Source organism: Leptosomus discolor, chromosome 9 (assembly GCF_034619465.1).
Source record: "Leptosomus discolor isolate bLepDis1 chromosome 9, bLepDis1.hap2, whole genome shotgun sequence".
NCBI classification, from domain to species: domain Eukaryota; kingdom Metazoa; phylum Chordata; class Aves; order Leptosomiformes; family Leptosomidae; genus Leptosomus; species Leptosomus discolor.
In genome coordinates this window covers 25426849-25442092 of record NC_141399.1, presented here as the reverse complement: position 1 = coordinate 25442092, position 15244 = coordinate 25426849, and the positions used below count along the sequence as shown (strand labels likewise).

General features: G+C 43.4%; 1 protein-coding gene across 1 annotated transcript; it reads right to left on the bottom strand.

The window, feature by feature from the left end:
* Positions 1 to 3484: 3484 nt before the first annotated feature.
* On the bottom strand, positions 3485 to 14401 carry ITM2A (integral membrane protein 2A). The gene is made up of 6 exons (XM_086469788.1): positions 14257 to 14401; positions 10227 to 10358; positions 9793 to 9981; positions 8313 to 8423; positions 7039 to 7189; positions 3485 to 4561 (listed from the first exon to the last, which is right to left on the bottom strand). Exons 1-6 carry the CDS (start codon positions 14338 to 14340, stop codon positions 4473 to 4475), a joined length of 756 nt encoding a protein of 251 aa, XP_086325914.1. The 5' UTR covers positions 14341 to 14401; the 3' UTR covers positions 3485 to 4472.
* Positions 14402 to 15244: the final 843 nt, after the last annotated feature.

Here is a 15244-nt window from a genome sequence, read left to right as displayed (position 1 = left end):
AGAGAAAATATGCTTAAGTAAACAAAATAGTTGAACTATAAGAAATAATTCCTTTGGAGGTGGAGTGCTAGGTGGAGAGTCTTTAATTATTCTCAAGACAGGAAATACACTCATTTGTATTGCCTAGACAATATCACAAATACATACACATAATGAAGAAATAATTTTAATGAAATAATGTGACTGTAATGAAACATATTACAATTATTTTGATTGCAGTCTCAAGGCTTCAACCAGTGCTAGCATCCGGGCTCTGTGCCATAGCTGGCAGCCAAGTCATCCCCCACATGGCTCAAAATTAGGACAGTCAAAGCAGCTTTAATCCTTCCAAGCCTGACTTAAAGCTCAGTCTTCCCAGAGCAGTAATTCCACCACATGGCTGGCTACTGTGCCACTGCGGAGGCTTCGTGGACCGCACTGCATTTATCTGGCCCTACAAATACCCTCTTCTGTCCTAGGATTTATTTTTTTAGTTTGGGGCATGTTAGGAGAACGCAAGATGAAATGCAACAGATCAGGAAGTGGCTGTCTTTACTTAAATGTCATGATGTTTTCTTTCTTTCCAGCCTTCCTGACTACTTCAGAGAAGCCCAAGAAACAAATGCATCAACCTACAAATCTAAAGCTGGCAGCTGCTCTATCGTTAACAAGGGCTGCCCAATTCATCCCACCTTGCTGCAAGCAGAGCTGAACCAGTTAGGGAAGAACAAATCCCAGACACAGGAGGATGGTTTAAAAACAGTAAACCACAATTTTGTTCAGGGAAATTCAGAGCTCGTTTCAGTGCTCTGATATTTCTGCCATCATTCAAACTGCTGAGCACATCTGTATTTCTGGCAGCTTTCCCTGCAATGCCAAGAACTAATGAAGTCCACATAAGTCAGTCCAGTCTTGCCGAAGTCCTGAGCAGGCTCTTTGTCCTCCAGGCATCTGCATATACCCTGTGACTCTTGCTGCAGGTGAGGTGAGAGTTTTCCACTATCATAGCAAGCATGGCTGTGCTGCAACAGCCCACAGTATGGAGCTGAGCTCATTGTGAAAAATGTCTTGCTTTTAAACAACCAGTTTACCAAGTAAGAGATGCTAAAGCCCTATTTCATACCAGGTTGAGGCCTCTGTGTGTCTTTCACAGCTGTCCCCATTTCTTCTTCCCTGGATCTTCATCTTAAGGTATTTATATATGCAAATAACAGTTTAATTCCTACAAATTTTTACAAAGTCAGGCTGCAGGAAACTCTGAAGTGCTAGTGTAGACTAGCACCTGCTCTACTGGAAGCGTCTGTCACCCCACCCCCCCATCTCACCAGTCACACTCAGACAGAAAGCCATCAGGCTTCTGCAAAGGTCAACAGCATCTCCTCCAAGCAAGAAATTCAAGTTTGTTCTTCATTGTGATTTTTCTCATGTCTTCCTGATTAGAATACTTAAACTTGAAAAAACTCACATATAATGCTGGAAATCATCCAAAGCACTGGACTGTCAGCTTACCATACATCAAGGTATTTAAAAGTTATATCTAAATATACTATATCAGAAAAACAAGCCAGCATAAAGGTAACTTGTCAATAAGCAAGTACAGATACTGCCAATTGCCCTGTGCACACTCTTGTTGCTTTTTCAGTAAACACATCTGTAAACCGAAGCTACTAATACATAAACAAGTTTGTATTTGCGTTTTGGCAAATTTCAGTTACCACACCCATGCTTGAAGCACAAGCCTACTCAGATATTTAATAGGGCTTTTACATCAGTTACAGTGTATTATAAAAATGTTCTTTACTATAGATAAAAACTAAGCAAAGACACTAAACATCACCTAGAGAAAACTTTCATCAAACCATTTTTAATTTAGGCAAAATACCTGAAAACCTGTATGTTAGACTAAATACACCAAGTTTTTATCAGTTACACACACTTGACGCCCAAGCGCTTGCTGCCTGTGCCATCTACTGGTGTGAAGGACTCCACCAACTCGCACCCTCTCCCGCTTCCTACAGACCAGCTGAACACAGGAGCTATTCAAACTGAGAGACAGCACTAAAGGATCCCAGGAACACTGGCGGTTTTCAGAGAAGCAACCTGAAAGCTGCTGTCCTTTATTTGAATGCCCACCCCCAGCATAAACCAATGAGGGACAGACGATAAGCCCAGCAGACTGCACACATGACCAAAGCTTTAGCTTTCTCAACGCAAGAGCACCAAGCAGGTAAGAACGATCTGTTCCTCTGAGTATCCTGGCTTATTGCCTAGAACATCTAATAAGCTCTGAAGGAACTGACTTCATTTCTTCCAAAATCTTTACCAAAAGGTAAGCGAAATCATTTCAGCATATTTAGAAGTATGTCTAGCATTGCTGTTACATGTCTTAAGGTAGCCAGCAGGTTAACAGCTTGTACAGCAAGAGCCATCACTCAAAGCTGGAAGAATTCCTATTTTTTTTTTTCAATAAAGTCAAACCTCAATGATGCAAGCAGATGCTTCTTGCTCTCTGCAGCTAACATTTCCAAACCTTTCCACTTAAGACTACCAAAGCAAACGAGACAGCCAACCCACCCCCGTTACTCTCTCAGACAATCCAGAGGAGGAGGTGGAAGTCACCGCAACAGTAACTTGCTCAAGCACATAGCAAGCCTGTAGCAGAAACTTGTCAGTGCAGCTGCTTCCCCCAGTAACATGTACCTGTTTCAGTAAAGCACACCAGACCCCCAGTGACAATTCAAGCTTTCAACAACATTCTATTTCAGTGTATGTAAGCACATAATGAAATTCTCTCCCTACACTTACTATTTTAGAGCCAAGCAGGCCAAAGCTCTAGTTGGGGGCATGTCCTCTGCATCGCATTGCCATGCGCCTTGGGAGAAGAGCTATGATAGCTTCCAGACAAGGCAGCAAAATCCTCACTGCCCAGAAGCTGCTCTCTACTCCTTTTCTCCGCACAGTTTCATACACAAAGATGGAGAACAGCTACTCACTCCTCTAGTCACTCCTCACTCCCTAGTTCTTTGTACAGAAAGCCTGCTTACCGTTTTACTTCCAACCGTATAATCCAAGCTGCTTTCCAAGAAAGCCAGAAGGGTTCAATACATACTTCAACTCTGAGCAATCACAGGGATGAACTAGAGAACACATCCTTCCTCTGCCGTACCACAGCTGACAGTCACTGCCCACACGCCAGGGCACTGTGCTCAGTGGGTTCCATTCACAGCACTAAACATCACTGGGAATTGCCTGCCAGGGGACCAAGTTTGAAGCAAGATGTCTTTTGTTCCCTCTGTTCCCCAAGTTTGTTTTGCACCACAGAACATTTCCACAGCAACAGGAAGAGGAAATTTGGCTTCACAAGCTGAAAAAGAGATGAGGTAAGACGGGTATGAGGGGAGAGCACTGCATGCTGCCCCAGGCCCATAACTACTGCTTCCCCATGTGGGCCATATACCAGCGTACTGCGCTCCTGCCTCCAAACGCCATGAAGTCACACAAATGCCAAAGTTTTAGAGAAACATTTATTATAGGGTTGCAGAATTTATGCCAATATAAATTCCCTTAATAAAACTCTCAAATTCATCAAGTGCAGGACACTAACTCTTCATTATCTTTATACTGCAGCTTTCAAGAAAGGAACAACGCTCTGACTGCAGTAGTAATGCTACTTGCTCATAAAAAGTTGATCTAAAAAGTTTACATAAGCCAGAGTAGTTTAAGTTTACAGCTACAGTCACATTCACAAGTGAGCTATACCAGAACATATTCTTGAAATAGAAGTTACAGGATAAACCAATTCGTAACTAAAAAGACTGACAAGCTTTAAGAGCAACTCTCTCTGAATCTAACAACTAAATACCACAAAAATCAAACAAAGGTAGAAGAATTAAACATAAGCTCGGGGAAGGTTCCAAATATACATACGAATTCAATACAGTAATTGCACAAAATGAAATAGAGTAGTGTTTAAGGTTTACGATCACTGAGGTTGGATTTTACATGCTTCACACTTGGTAGTTAAAATAAACCTTTACTGATACTCATCAGAAGGATTTTTAGCCAGGATATGGAGTGCAGAGCTATTCTACAGAACTATACTAGATGTGCAAACCACAGGTTATTCATATTAATCATTCTGTGGAAAGTTAAGGTGAACAGAATTGGTTCCAGCCAAGGAATTGGTTAACATTTTTATATATATTTTTCTGCCATTCCCAGATTACACTAAATCAAACACATTCAACAGATAAACTGATATTAACCTTCTAGGAAAAAACACCTTACTCAAATTTAAGTTTTACATGAGACAACTAAAAAGTTATACCAAGGATCAAAGAAAGCTGAAATGGTGACTTTGTCTTTTGAAATACAAGCAATACACAGAAAACGCATAAGGCTTTTGATTATCACTGCACATTTTAAGAAGTCGATGTCTAATGCTCAGACTTCTCAATGAAGGTGTGAACTAGTCACCGCTCATCCAACACCTTTCACTGTTGACAGATCTTTGTTTCAACAACAAAAGAGTTTTCAAAGTGTCTGATTGAATGACAGTTCTCCACTGAACGTTTCTGCAGACCTGGGGACGAGAGAAGATGAGAGCCTAAGTAAGGCGGATCTAGAACCCAGCAGCAAGTATTTACAGGTTTTGTATCACCATGAACAGCAGCAGCAAGACACAATCATTCAGTACCCAGCGTTCCCACAGCCACGAACTGCCACTAGAGCTTGGTATCAGTTTGTTGCCTATCAGAAAGCCTCCCTCATTTTCAGAATGGAACAAGAGAGGGGACAGAGCAAGGAAGTACTTTTTTCTAGTATTCTTGCCACCATTTTAGTGACAGAAGAGACAACACTAAATAGATCATTTATGGCAAAGTTTCTCATAGCCCTTCCTAACCACAAAGAAAAGGAAAAGCAAAGCAGACTGAAATTACAGGGAAAGAGTTTAAAAAGTCAGAAAGAGTACAGAGAGAAAAAAAAAAAAAGGGAAAAAAAAAAAGGTGCAGCACTACCCACCCCCCATGTATTAACACAGAGTATGTTTCTATAGAGCAGTCTTCACCTTGATGACAGCCCTGTAAGGATTTGTCACTCAGCTGATGATCTTACTAAACTTTTCCTAACACTATTTCAGTCATTTTCTCTATTTCGGGACATGCCAGCATTGGATCTGACACAGGCAGTTTACCTGTATCAGCTGTGAATTTCTTGTAAGAGACAAGAATATACTGTTCTGCCATCAAAAATAAGCTGCTCAACTAAAGCACTTCAATATTCAGCAATTAGAGACGAAAGATTTACCGCTTGATTACTAAGCAGAGGAGTGTTCAGAGTAAGTAGGAGAAGCTGTCTGTTGAAGTCTAGAAGCACCAGCTGTTAAACCCAACCCAGCAGGGCACTACTTTAGTTTATAAAAACACTTAAAATACAGGCTGCCATTCAACTCATCTCAGTCTTCATGCCTATACAAGCTGAGAAGTTTCCAATGACTATCTAACTGGGTATATAACTGAACAGTCAGCATGACCCATCTGGTTTCTCACATGCCTTCAGTTACAACTCCAAGGAACTGCTGCAGAACCCAAGGTCAGTTTGATCTAACAGACGGTCCCATGAACTCTACATTCTGAGAGCCAACGCAGCATCAGCTAACAGAGAAGACTCCTCCACAGAAGTTACAGGTGTTTATTTTAGCCTAATTTGCACGTGCATGGCTTGTACATGCTAGAAGAAAGGTGTGCTAGAAATTTGACCTGGAAGGCAAGACAAGCCTTGTCCCTGAACAATTTTCTCCTCAGCAGCAGTCTTCCATTTGACTAGATTTCCCATCCCCCTGCCCCACCAAGGGCAAATAAGGTCAGTTACAGAACAGAATCCTTTACTGGAATCCTTCTGTGCAAGTATGCTGCAGAAGGCTTTTGCTATACCCCAAAGATGTCACACGCTATAGCAAGATGATTTAAGGAAACATCATAACCACTCTTTGCAGTATTGTCTGTAGACGACACTCTTCCATCGAGTCACAGCAGCAGGCAATCTAGACTTGTTCACAAAAGCATCTCTGCAACAGCTAAGAGACACGTGCCTCTCCCTCTCCCTCCCATAAAGGCAACATTTACTCTTTCTTAGTGTGCCCTACACTGTTAGCTACACAGGACCAGTTTTATTCTCCCACATACAGAGCCTTCAATTCAGTAACAGGATGTAGTCTCCAGAAAACAGCAGATGTGGCTCCTGATGCTGCAAGCTGTAACTGGGCTGAGGAAACTCTTGCCTAAGAGCTTGGCAGGAAAAGCAGAGCAGAAAGTTCTGACGAACCAAATATTTGCATTCTGAAAGGCTGTAACTGACAAAGGATTAGCTCACCATGCATTTGGTGAGAGCTGCAAACGATGAAATACTTTGAGAACTACAGTGAACTAAAATTCACAGCATCAGATTTCTATACTGCAGGAGTCCTCCCAGTATGCCAAACCACCAACACCTCAAATTCAATCCTTTTCACAGAACAGCAGGAGGGTGGCACAAGGAGACAGGCAATAAAGAAACAGAGCTCAGAAGTTCCCATGAAGCATTCTTCCTCTTTTAGAGAAGTCTGGGATGTCCAGAGCTAGTTGTTCCATTTAGTTTTCCAGAGCAGGCGAACCAGAAGATAATACTTTTACTTGATGCTCCTGTAATCCAGTTTTAGATAGGACAGTGACAGACTAAGCTGCACCTACAGAGACTCACATTATTAGATGGATTGTACGACTTTTGGGGCCAAATTAACTTAGAACTTCAACCAAAAGATGGAACAGAAATAGGCTAAGTGCAAATTTGGTTTGGGCATGTAACCTCTAGTTCCATAACTGAAACTCTCTCTCACCATGTTCAAATGAAACTTCAGATACATACTTGAAAGTAGGTGAGAACACCTGCTGATGTTCTACGAGTAGTCTCAGCTCATGTTGAACACTCACAGACTTCCAAGTTCAAAAACTCCAAAGGTTTAAGTATTTACCCTTTCCCTACTTGAACAACAGATTTATTTTTTTACTGAAAGGAACTTACTCGTTATCTGGTCTCTGCGCTGAAGTCTGAATGTCTCTTTTCCAACACAGAGTTGGTAAATGAAGATACCCAAATCAGACACATTATCTATCTCCTCTGTAACCACCATTTCTTCACGGACTAGGTAGGTCTGAGGCAAGTAGGAGCCAGTCTAAAAGAGAAAAAACCTTGAAATACAGTATTCTGCTAACAATGAACAAACGTCACTACATTTTACTCTTTGCTTTGGGCAAAGTGCTGTAGGCACTAGATTTCAACTTTCCTTCTTTTTAATACTAAGATATGCTAGTCTTGAACAGCTGCATGCCAGAGAAGTTAAAAAACTGACAAAGGCTACTTCAAACAGTTGCAGTTACATCCAAACAAAGCACAGTTAACCTTAACATTGCTGGCCTCACATGAAGCAAACATATATAGAACCTGTTCAAGTTTATTTGCATGCAGCAGGAAGTCTGTAGTTAAAGGAGAAAAAAATATTATGCTGTTTCCATGTTTGAAGCAATATATTTCTAACGCAAGAAAAAAAGCAGTGTGACCTACAAAAGATGTCTTCACCGCAAGACCACAGCACCATTGAAATGACTTCCTACCCCTCACAACCAACTCCTAAAAACAGAGGCAGGGCTTAAAGCTGGTCTTCATGAAGCTAAAGAAAATGAAAGAAGCCAAGCTAGATCAGGTGGCCTCTAGCACCAGGTGTAGAGGAATCAATGACTTTTTTGAAAAGTACATTCGACACACAATAGCTCAGTATTGCATTTAATTTGAAAGTAGCAGCACGCTCTATCAACTTGACCCACTAAGGTAAGTCTTCTTGGAAAAGTACCAGTTTTAGCCACTTGAAGAGTCAAAGTGCTTGCAGGGAGCTTGTAACTCCAGTGCCAATAAAACAGAAGAACAAGTCAGCATTGCTCTTTTCATTAGAACTCTCGTGGGGCAAGCAAGCTTTCCAGTAGTAACTTTCAGATTTAGGCTTTCAATGGTACTTGGAGCTTTACCAAATTCCTTTATAACAGCTAAATTTAACCTTATTCACTAGTTGCTTCCAGCTTTTATAAAGCTAGGTATTAATAAGAGCATTAAGCATGAATCTACTCAACATAATACACAGACAGCTGGCCTTCACTTCAGTACAGCGACTGAGCCGGGGGGATTATGCACTTTGATAGCAAGAAGACTGTTCTCAGCAAGAGACTGTGGTTCAGGAGCAACATCCAGCATTCTTATCAAAAGTGATCTTATCAGTGTAACTAAACAGTAAGATTTCCACGTACCGCCAGTTTTGCGAAGAGATCCATCAAATTTCTTGGCGGCATAACTATGGATGTGTTCAGTGGAATCACATAGCAGTTACCCAGTTGCAAGTCAAGATATGCCGTCAAAAGCTATTTTGAAAACAAGTTTTCAATTAATTAAGTGTGGCCTTTGATTATTGGAACACAGTTCTACAAGGACTAAGTAGGAAGCTCAGAAAGCTGGAGATCACACATAGCTAGCATCAAAGTGGTGTATTCCAGCACTGTCTAGTATAGGAACTTAGCTATTGTCACTTTTCCCAACAAGGTGTGGTTATAGTTATAATTTACAACGCTCCTACAGAAGTCAGAGACAACTATAAAAGCGGTTTCTAACACAATTCCAAATGAGCAGTTTGTATTATTACTGAGAAAGTATTTGGGAGGATGCTGTCATAAATGAAGAGGTCCAATTAAGCACAGTGCAAACAAAAGGTACCAAACTGCTGATAAGCCATCACTCCCTGTAAAAGTTCCTCAAAAAAAAAGTACTAGTCTCTAGACAGTCACACCAGCATTACCACTGAGCGCAAGAACTGCGGAGACTAAAAGTTATCAACGTATCTACTTGTTTTATAAGGACCTCGCACAGCGCTTTGCCAGAATCAACTGAAGTTCTTAAGTTGCCCGAATCCTTTAAGTTATAGCCAAGTCTGCAGATAAAAGCTGCAAATACTGTGACCACAGGCAGCACAACGTGGCTGCGTGGCATCCCAGGCTGCTGTTAAAGGCAGCATGTACAGAGGGCAGTTCTAGTGTCTGGACCACGTTTAAATCTGCATTGCCAAGGTTTGCTTTACAAACAGCCTGCGAGAGCTTTTACACCTGACTAAAGAGAATCATTAACACTATCAATGCAATTGTAATAAAAAGGTCAAATTAAAACCATCTTCTCATCTTTGCTTTAGAGAAACTACAAGCAACTAACACAGCATTTTCAATTTCTAGGTTTCAGTCATTTGAAATGATTTTTCAATTTGTTTATCCAAGGCCTACACTTGTTTGGAATTCTACATCTTGCTGCAACGCCATTTGGCAGAATCTTGGACCGAATCCTGTTTCCACATTTCTTATCTCACATTTACAAACTTCTCCTACTCTTCACTTGCATTTACATAGGATTCTTGACCAAACAGTAAGCGTCACTTCCAGACATCCCACAGCCAACAACATTTAAAGTTGCATAGCGCCGAGATGCACTGTTCTAAGAAGCGACCCAGTTAACTCCTCTAACATTCTTGTAATACTCCTCCCTTTGCAGAAGTCAAGTCTACTATTACAGAGTTAAAAGGGTGAGATTTCCCACACTTAAACCCATCCCCAAAGAGAAGCTTGCATTGACAGTAAGCTTTACAGGTCCCAAGAATGAAAACCCTGGAGCAGTTATGATTACCATCTGCTCCACAGCTTCCCAGTGAGCAACAAACTAGTTATTTCTTACCACCTCACACAGACTCACCCTATCAAAGTCATGCACAATCGCTGCTGGGTCACTGTCTGAGAACTTCGGAACGGGCACATCAATGATGGCTATGTTATCATCTTCTCGAATGTCAGCTTCTTCAGCAATTGGGAGGAAATAAGGTTCTACTGCACGGTCACGATTTTCGTTTTCAAAGTAACACATTTCACCACGGTACACCTTATGCTGAAAGTAAGAGTGAAGCTAGTTATTTTTACAGCAAATGTTGCTTTAAAACCAGATTTCTAACATTTATGCTATGACGAAGCACGGGTATATCAGATCTGGAGCTTTTATAAAGGACATAGCAGTCTTCATATCCCACTATTGAAGGTTTTCTATGGTAATGGTAATCCACTTATAATTACACTTTTTTTTATTCAGTGATGCTTAAAAAAAAAAAAAAAGAAGAACTTAAAGAACTTTATTACCTTAGGCATGAAGTACTTGTAGATGCAGGCTCCGCCGACAACAACTCCTGCCAAGATGAATGCTAGACCCAACAGAGTCAACAGGCATCTTCCAGATGAGTTTTCACCTCCATGTGTGCCAATTTCTGGATCCTTTAAATAAAGAGGGATGAGAACTTAGAAAGTGTAACCACTCTGAATTTAAAGTAAGCTGTTATCTACTGCTTCACTTTGACCTGCCATCTTCTATTTCTTCTAGGTTTGCAGTGAGAACTGTAAGTCAAGCATCATATAGTAAGAAAACACTTACATGAAATACTACTGCATCATATTAAGATCAGTTTTCCAACAGCATGGAACAAGGCTATTTTCTTAGTCAGAGGATGCTTTCTAGACAAACCTTTATCCAAAAACTATTTAAAGGTGCAAGAAATTTAAATAACTGTAACAAAAGATACAGTGCTGCAGCCGCAATATCGTACATGGAAAGCAAGATTTGCAGAGCAAGGTCATTTTAAGGTACAGAGTGTCTTCAGGCCTCTTCCTAGAAGCCTATTTCCTACCCTCCTCTTGCTATCAGATGGATTAAGGCATCAGTACTTTTCCTTATAAAATGGACTAACACAAAAAGCTAAGATGCAACTTCGCCTATTAGCTGGGCAACAGACATCTGACAAGTCAAACATTCAGGTTTCGGAACTGTAATATGCACAAGCAAAGTCCACTATGAAAGAAAACCACTCATCAGCTTAAATGCAGCTTCAAATTACACCAAATAGAAGTAAGTGTCTGTGGCACATCCTACCTTGCAGGCTCAAAATACTCTTTCATCTACCCAAGTCGCAGGGAAGTTTTGTTTCTAGCAGCCTGAAACTTATCTCTTGAGTTCAGTGGCTTGTTTTTCCCCCCCCACCAGTGTTCTCTCAAACAAGAAGATGACTGCATCCGAAGGAAACTACTATCACCATCACGTAACATGGTGATGAGCTGTGTACTACCAATTGCAGTTAGTGGTGGCATCTGAATGGCAAATTTAACACTTGAGTTCTTTCACTGCCTTTCTAGACTTGCAGGTGAAAGACTCCCACAAGCCAAGCCAAGAGGAGAACAGCTGAAGTAGTGTCAAATCCTAAACAATCAGGAGACATTCACTTTGGGCAAACACACACTGGTTTGGGGTCTTTCAAAAACAAACCAACCAACCAACCCACCCCAAACGTTTCCATAATCTATATACTGGGTCAAGTATGTCCCTTTAATGACTCATGACTCTGGTATTTAGCAGGTCACTTTCAAGACCTGCTCTTTGTACAGGTCTGGAAGAAAAAAATGGATTTCACAGCAAAAGATCTTTTCCTTTGTATGGTTCCTAGTCAGTAGCCAGATTTAGTACAGCATGGCCTTTATTTGGGTCCCACTATTTGCAGTCCTGTAGATCTGTGAGCACAACAAGCCACAGCATTATTACAGAGGCTGCGCATACATCTTGCTGAGCATAGAAATATCGATGTAAAAGTCAAATGCATCAGCTATGCAAGTACTGAAACAAAAAAACAAGCTATTTTGCAAAAGTCAGTACTCCTACATTCTACTCTCACATCCTCCAAACAGAAAAACATTGGTTCAGCAAGACATAAGCTGTTATGACGGGCAAGTTAAGCATTTGTCAAAAAAACCCAAAGCAAAACCAAAACAACCCAACCCAAGTTTCAAGTCACAATTATGCCACATTTATATGCCATTATGTGAAAAACATCTTTCAGCATTAACTGAATTTTAAGATTAAGACTAACTCTGTTCTCTTCATATTCTAGCACCTGTACCTACACCTTTCAGTAACTCACTCCTCTAGCCTATCATTACTTGAACACAACAGTCCACAGCAGGTTTTTGGCACTACAGACATCCTAGTGCTTGGATGTCAACATGTAACTAGCTACACTTGCACTACATGTATTTCAAACAAAGCAAAGGTATTTATCATATTAAGAAGCAATGTAGGCAGCCTGAAACTGAGAAGAGTTGACAGAGCAGATAAGAGAACACAATACCAAGACTTGACTCCAGCAGGTTACAAAGCCTCTGCTCAAAAATAATGAAAGCCATGAAAAACCCACAAAGAAAATGCAGTTCTAAGCTTTGCAGCAACAAGCAAAGCAAACTCGGAGTAAGACAAAAGAAGAAAAATCACTTGTGTTAACATCTGCAGCTAGCTCAAGAGACACTGTTGACACAGTCGGCTCCAAAGAAACTGCACGGAGAGTATTCTGCAAGCTCAAATGTTTTGTGCAGATATTCTAGGGGACTTTTATTGTGCTGTTTCAGCCAACATTAGCCATTAAGCCTGTTTGCTCTGCACAATTATGCCAGCAAAAGGAGACATTATCAAACACTAGAACAAGTTTGTCTTGGACTGAAATGGTGAACTTGATGTTTACATGCAACTCCAAGCTCTTGAAGTCAGAATAAAGAGTTGTCAAAAAAACCCACGAACACACACGCAAACACAGAGAATACTGTGACAGGTACAACAAAACAGCTTCTAAACTGACAAGAGCAGATATGAGAAAAGAAGAAAGGCTGAAAGTGTATATTAGAAATATGCTCAAAACTTGCACTGTACAGGGCCAGTAAAAATACATATAAGAAGTTGCCTCAGGAATAGCTGATGAGTTTGTCCTACAAGAAAATGGCCAGACTAATGACATTTTCAAAATTTAAATTAGTCCTTTATCTACAGTGTTTCACTACTTTCTCACTCTCCTCTTGATCTAGTAATTCAGTGCTACTGTATTAACTGTGCACACAGACAGCTCCTACAGCTCAGAAGAGCCCACTGAGCAGTAACGCCCCTTGGCAAGTGGCACCCCTTCCCATTTCAAAAGGAGGCTATTTCAGGTGAGACAGAAGCTTTGCAGAGTGGAAGGCAAGCTGCTTTCCTGTAATAAAGTCCACAGGTGTTTGTTTTTTGGGTTGTGGGGTTTTTTTTCCCTACTCCCTGATTACAAATAAACTCAGTCCATACCATACTCCTCCTCTAGAGCTACTGATTTATTACCTAGACGCTGATCTTCTTCATCTGACTAAAAACGTCAGCAGCTAAGCAAGACATCCTCAAAATAAAGTTTCCACAGATCTGGAAAGCTCAATTCAAGTCAGCAACACAGCAACTCATTAGGAAGGAAAAGCCAACCACAGATTACTTGCCTGGGTTTCTATTTAAAACACTTTATGGCAGGTTTCTTAATTTAAGCTAGACATACCAGAAGCCCAGACACCTCACCACAGCGCTGCTCTCCAACTCGCATCAGCAAGCAGAGGACGAGCCCTAACCCACTTCGTCTGCCTGGAAGATTTGCCGCTGAAAATCTGCCCTTTCCAGGGGGTAAGCAGGCTGCCACCGCGAGCACGGCCCTTTCCCGGGCTGGTCACAACGCCGGGACGGAGCCGAACCCCGGAGCTCGCCAGGGTGCAGAGCTGACCCGCCTCGTTTAAAATCCCGTCAGGAAGCAGGGCCCTGGCACCGGCCCAGCTGCGAGATAAACAGCCGGGCCTGCCCCCTGCGTGCGGGCCCGAGGCTGTCCCGGGTATGTCTGTCATGCCAGCCCGCAGCTCGGCACCGCCCGGGACCTCCCGAGCGGCAGCCGGGCTGGGAAAACAGCTGTGGCGAGGGAACCGCAAACCGCTGCCGCAGCGCGACGCGCTCGGGCCCTCTCAGCCCCTCACCGCCCGGCAGAGGCTGTGAGGGGAGCGACGCCCCCCCCATCCCCTCACCACGGCGGCCCGCAAAGCGCTCGCCCCCACTCTGGAGGACTGCCCGAGTGTCGAAGGGAGATGTGAGGCGGCCGCCAGGCGCGCCGGCGGCTTCGCTGGCCGCCGGCTGCCTCCCTCCGGCCCGCAGCCGCTGCGAGAAGATGGCGGCTGCTTCCACCTCCTCCTGTCGTGTTCCCCCCTCCCCCCCGCCCCCGCCCCCGCCCCCGCCGCCGTCCCTGTCCCTCGGCCCCGTTCCTCCCTCCGCCATCCGGTGGCGGAGAGACCCCGCTCACTGCACCTTGTCGGCCACGAGAGCCTCAGCCGCCTCCTTTTTCGGCTCGTCCTTCTGAGCGAAGGGAGAGTTAAAGGCGATCTTCACCATGGCGCCGCTACTGCGCTCCGCCGTCTCCCCGCTGAAGAGCCTCCAACCGGCGGGGCGGATCGCGCCAAGCTGGCCACGCCCCCCCTCCAGCCCACGCCCCCGCCAAGCACCGCCTCCCGCGGGGGCGGGGGAGTGCGCCCCCTGTAGGCCGGGCGCCTCACAACGGCTCGTAGAGTATTTGACCCCAAAAGGCAGACGAGCCATAAAACTCCTCGGTGGTGACTGAAACGACCTTTATTTCATGTTTGTTTGGAGGATGGCACCCTGCCAGAGGTGATCAGGTCCTCTGAGCGGTTAGGCCTGTGAGTGGCTGGGGAACACCACCACCTGCCCTCAGTGCTGAGGCCCCTTGCACAGGCCTCACTGGCATGGCCTGTGTTCTCGTGGAGCGTTCAAGAAACATCACAGCTCTCCCTGTTAAGGGCTCCGTGGCTGCATGGGGAGCTTCACACACATGGGCAGGGTCCAAACTCCTGCCTTGAAAAGGCACACGTACTAAAACCAGCCTGAAATCTGGGAGAGGCTGGCCATGGCGTGGGGAGGGCAAGGTGGTGAGGGGACAGCAGCAAGCGGCAGCAGAGGCAGCGTCCGTGGCATGTTTCTCGAGCCTGCCTCCGCAGCAATCATTTTAGCTTTGTGTACTAGCCATGCAGACAATCCTACGTATGTCCAACACCCTGTATTTTACACTGGGAGAGCATCACTGGTGAAAAGGATGTGTCTCAGGGCCACATTCAGCATGGTGAAGGGATGGGGATATTTTTAGTCAGCTACCCTTCTCTTGTGAAATACGGCCTAAAGGATCTTTAACAGCCAAGGAGACAGACAAAGAATTACCATTGATGTAACGTCTCCAAAGGGGGAGAAGAAAAGGCTTCATGTATTAGACTGTCTGAAACGATAT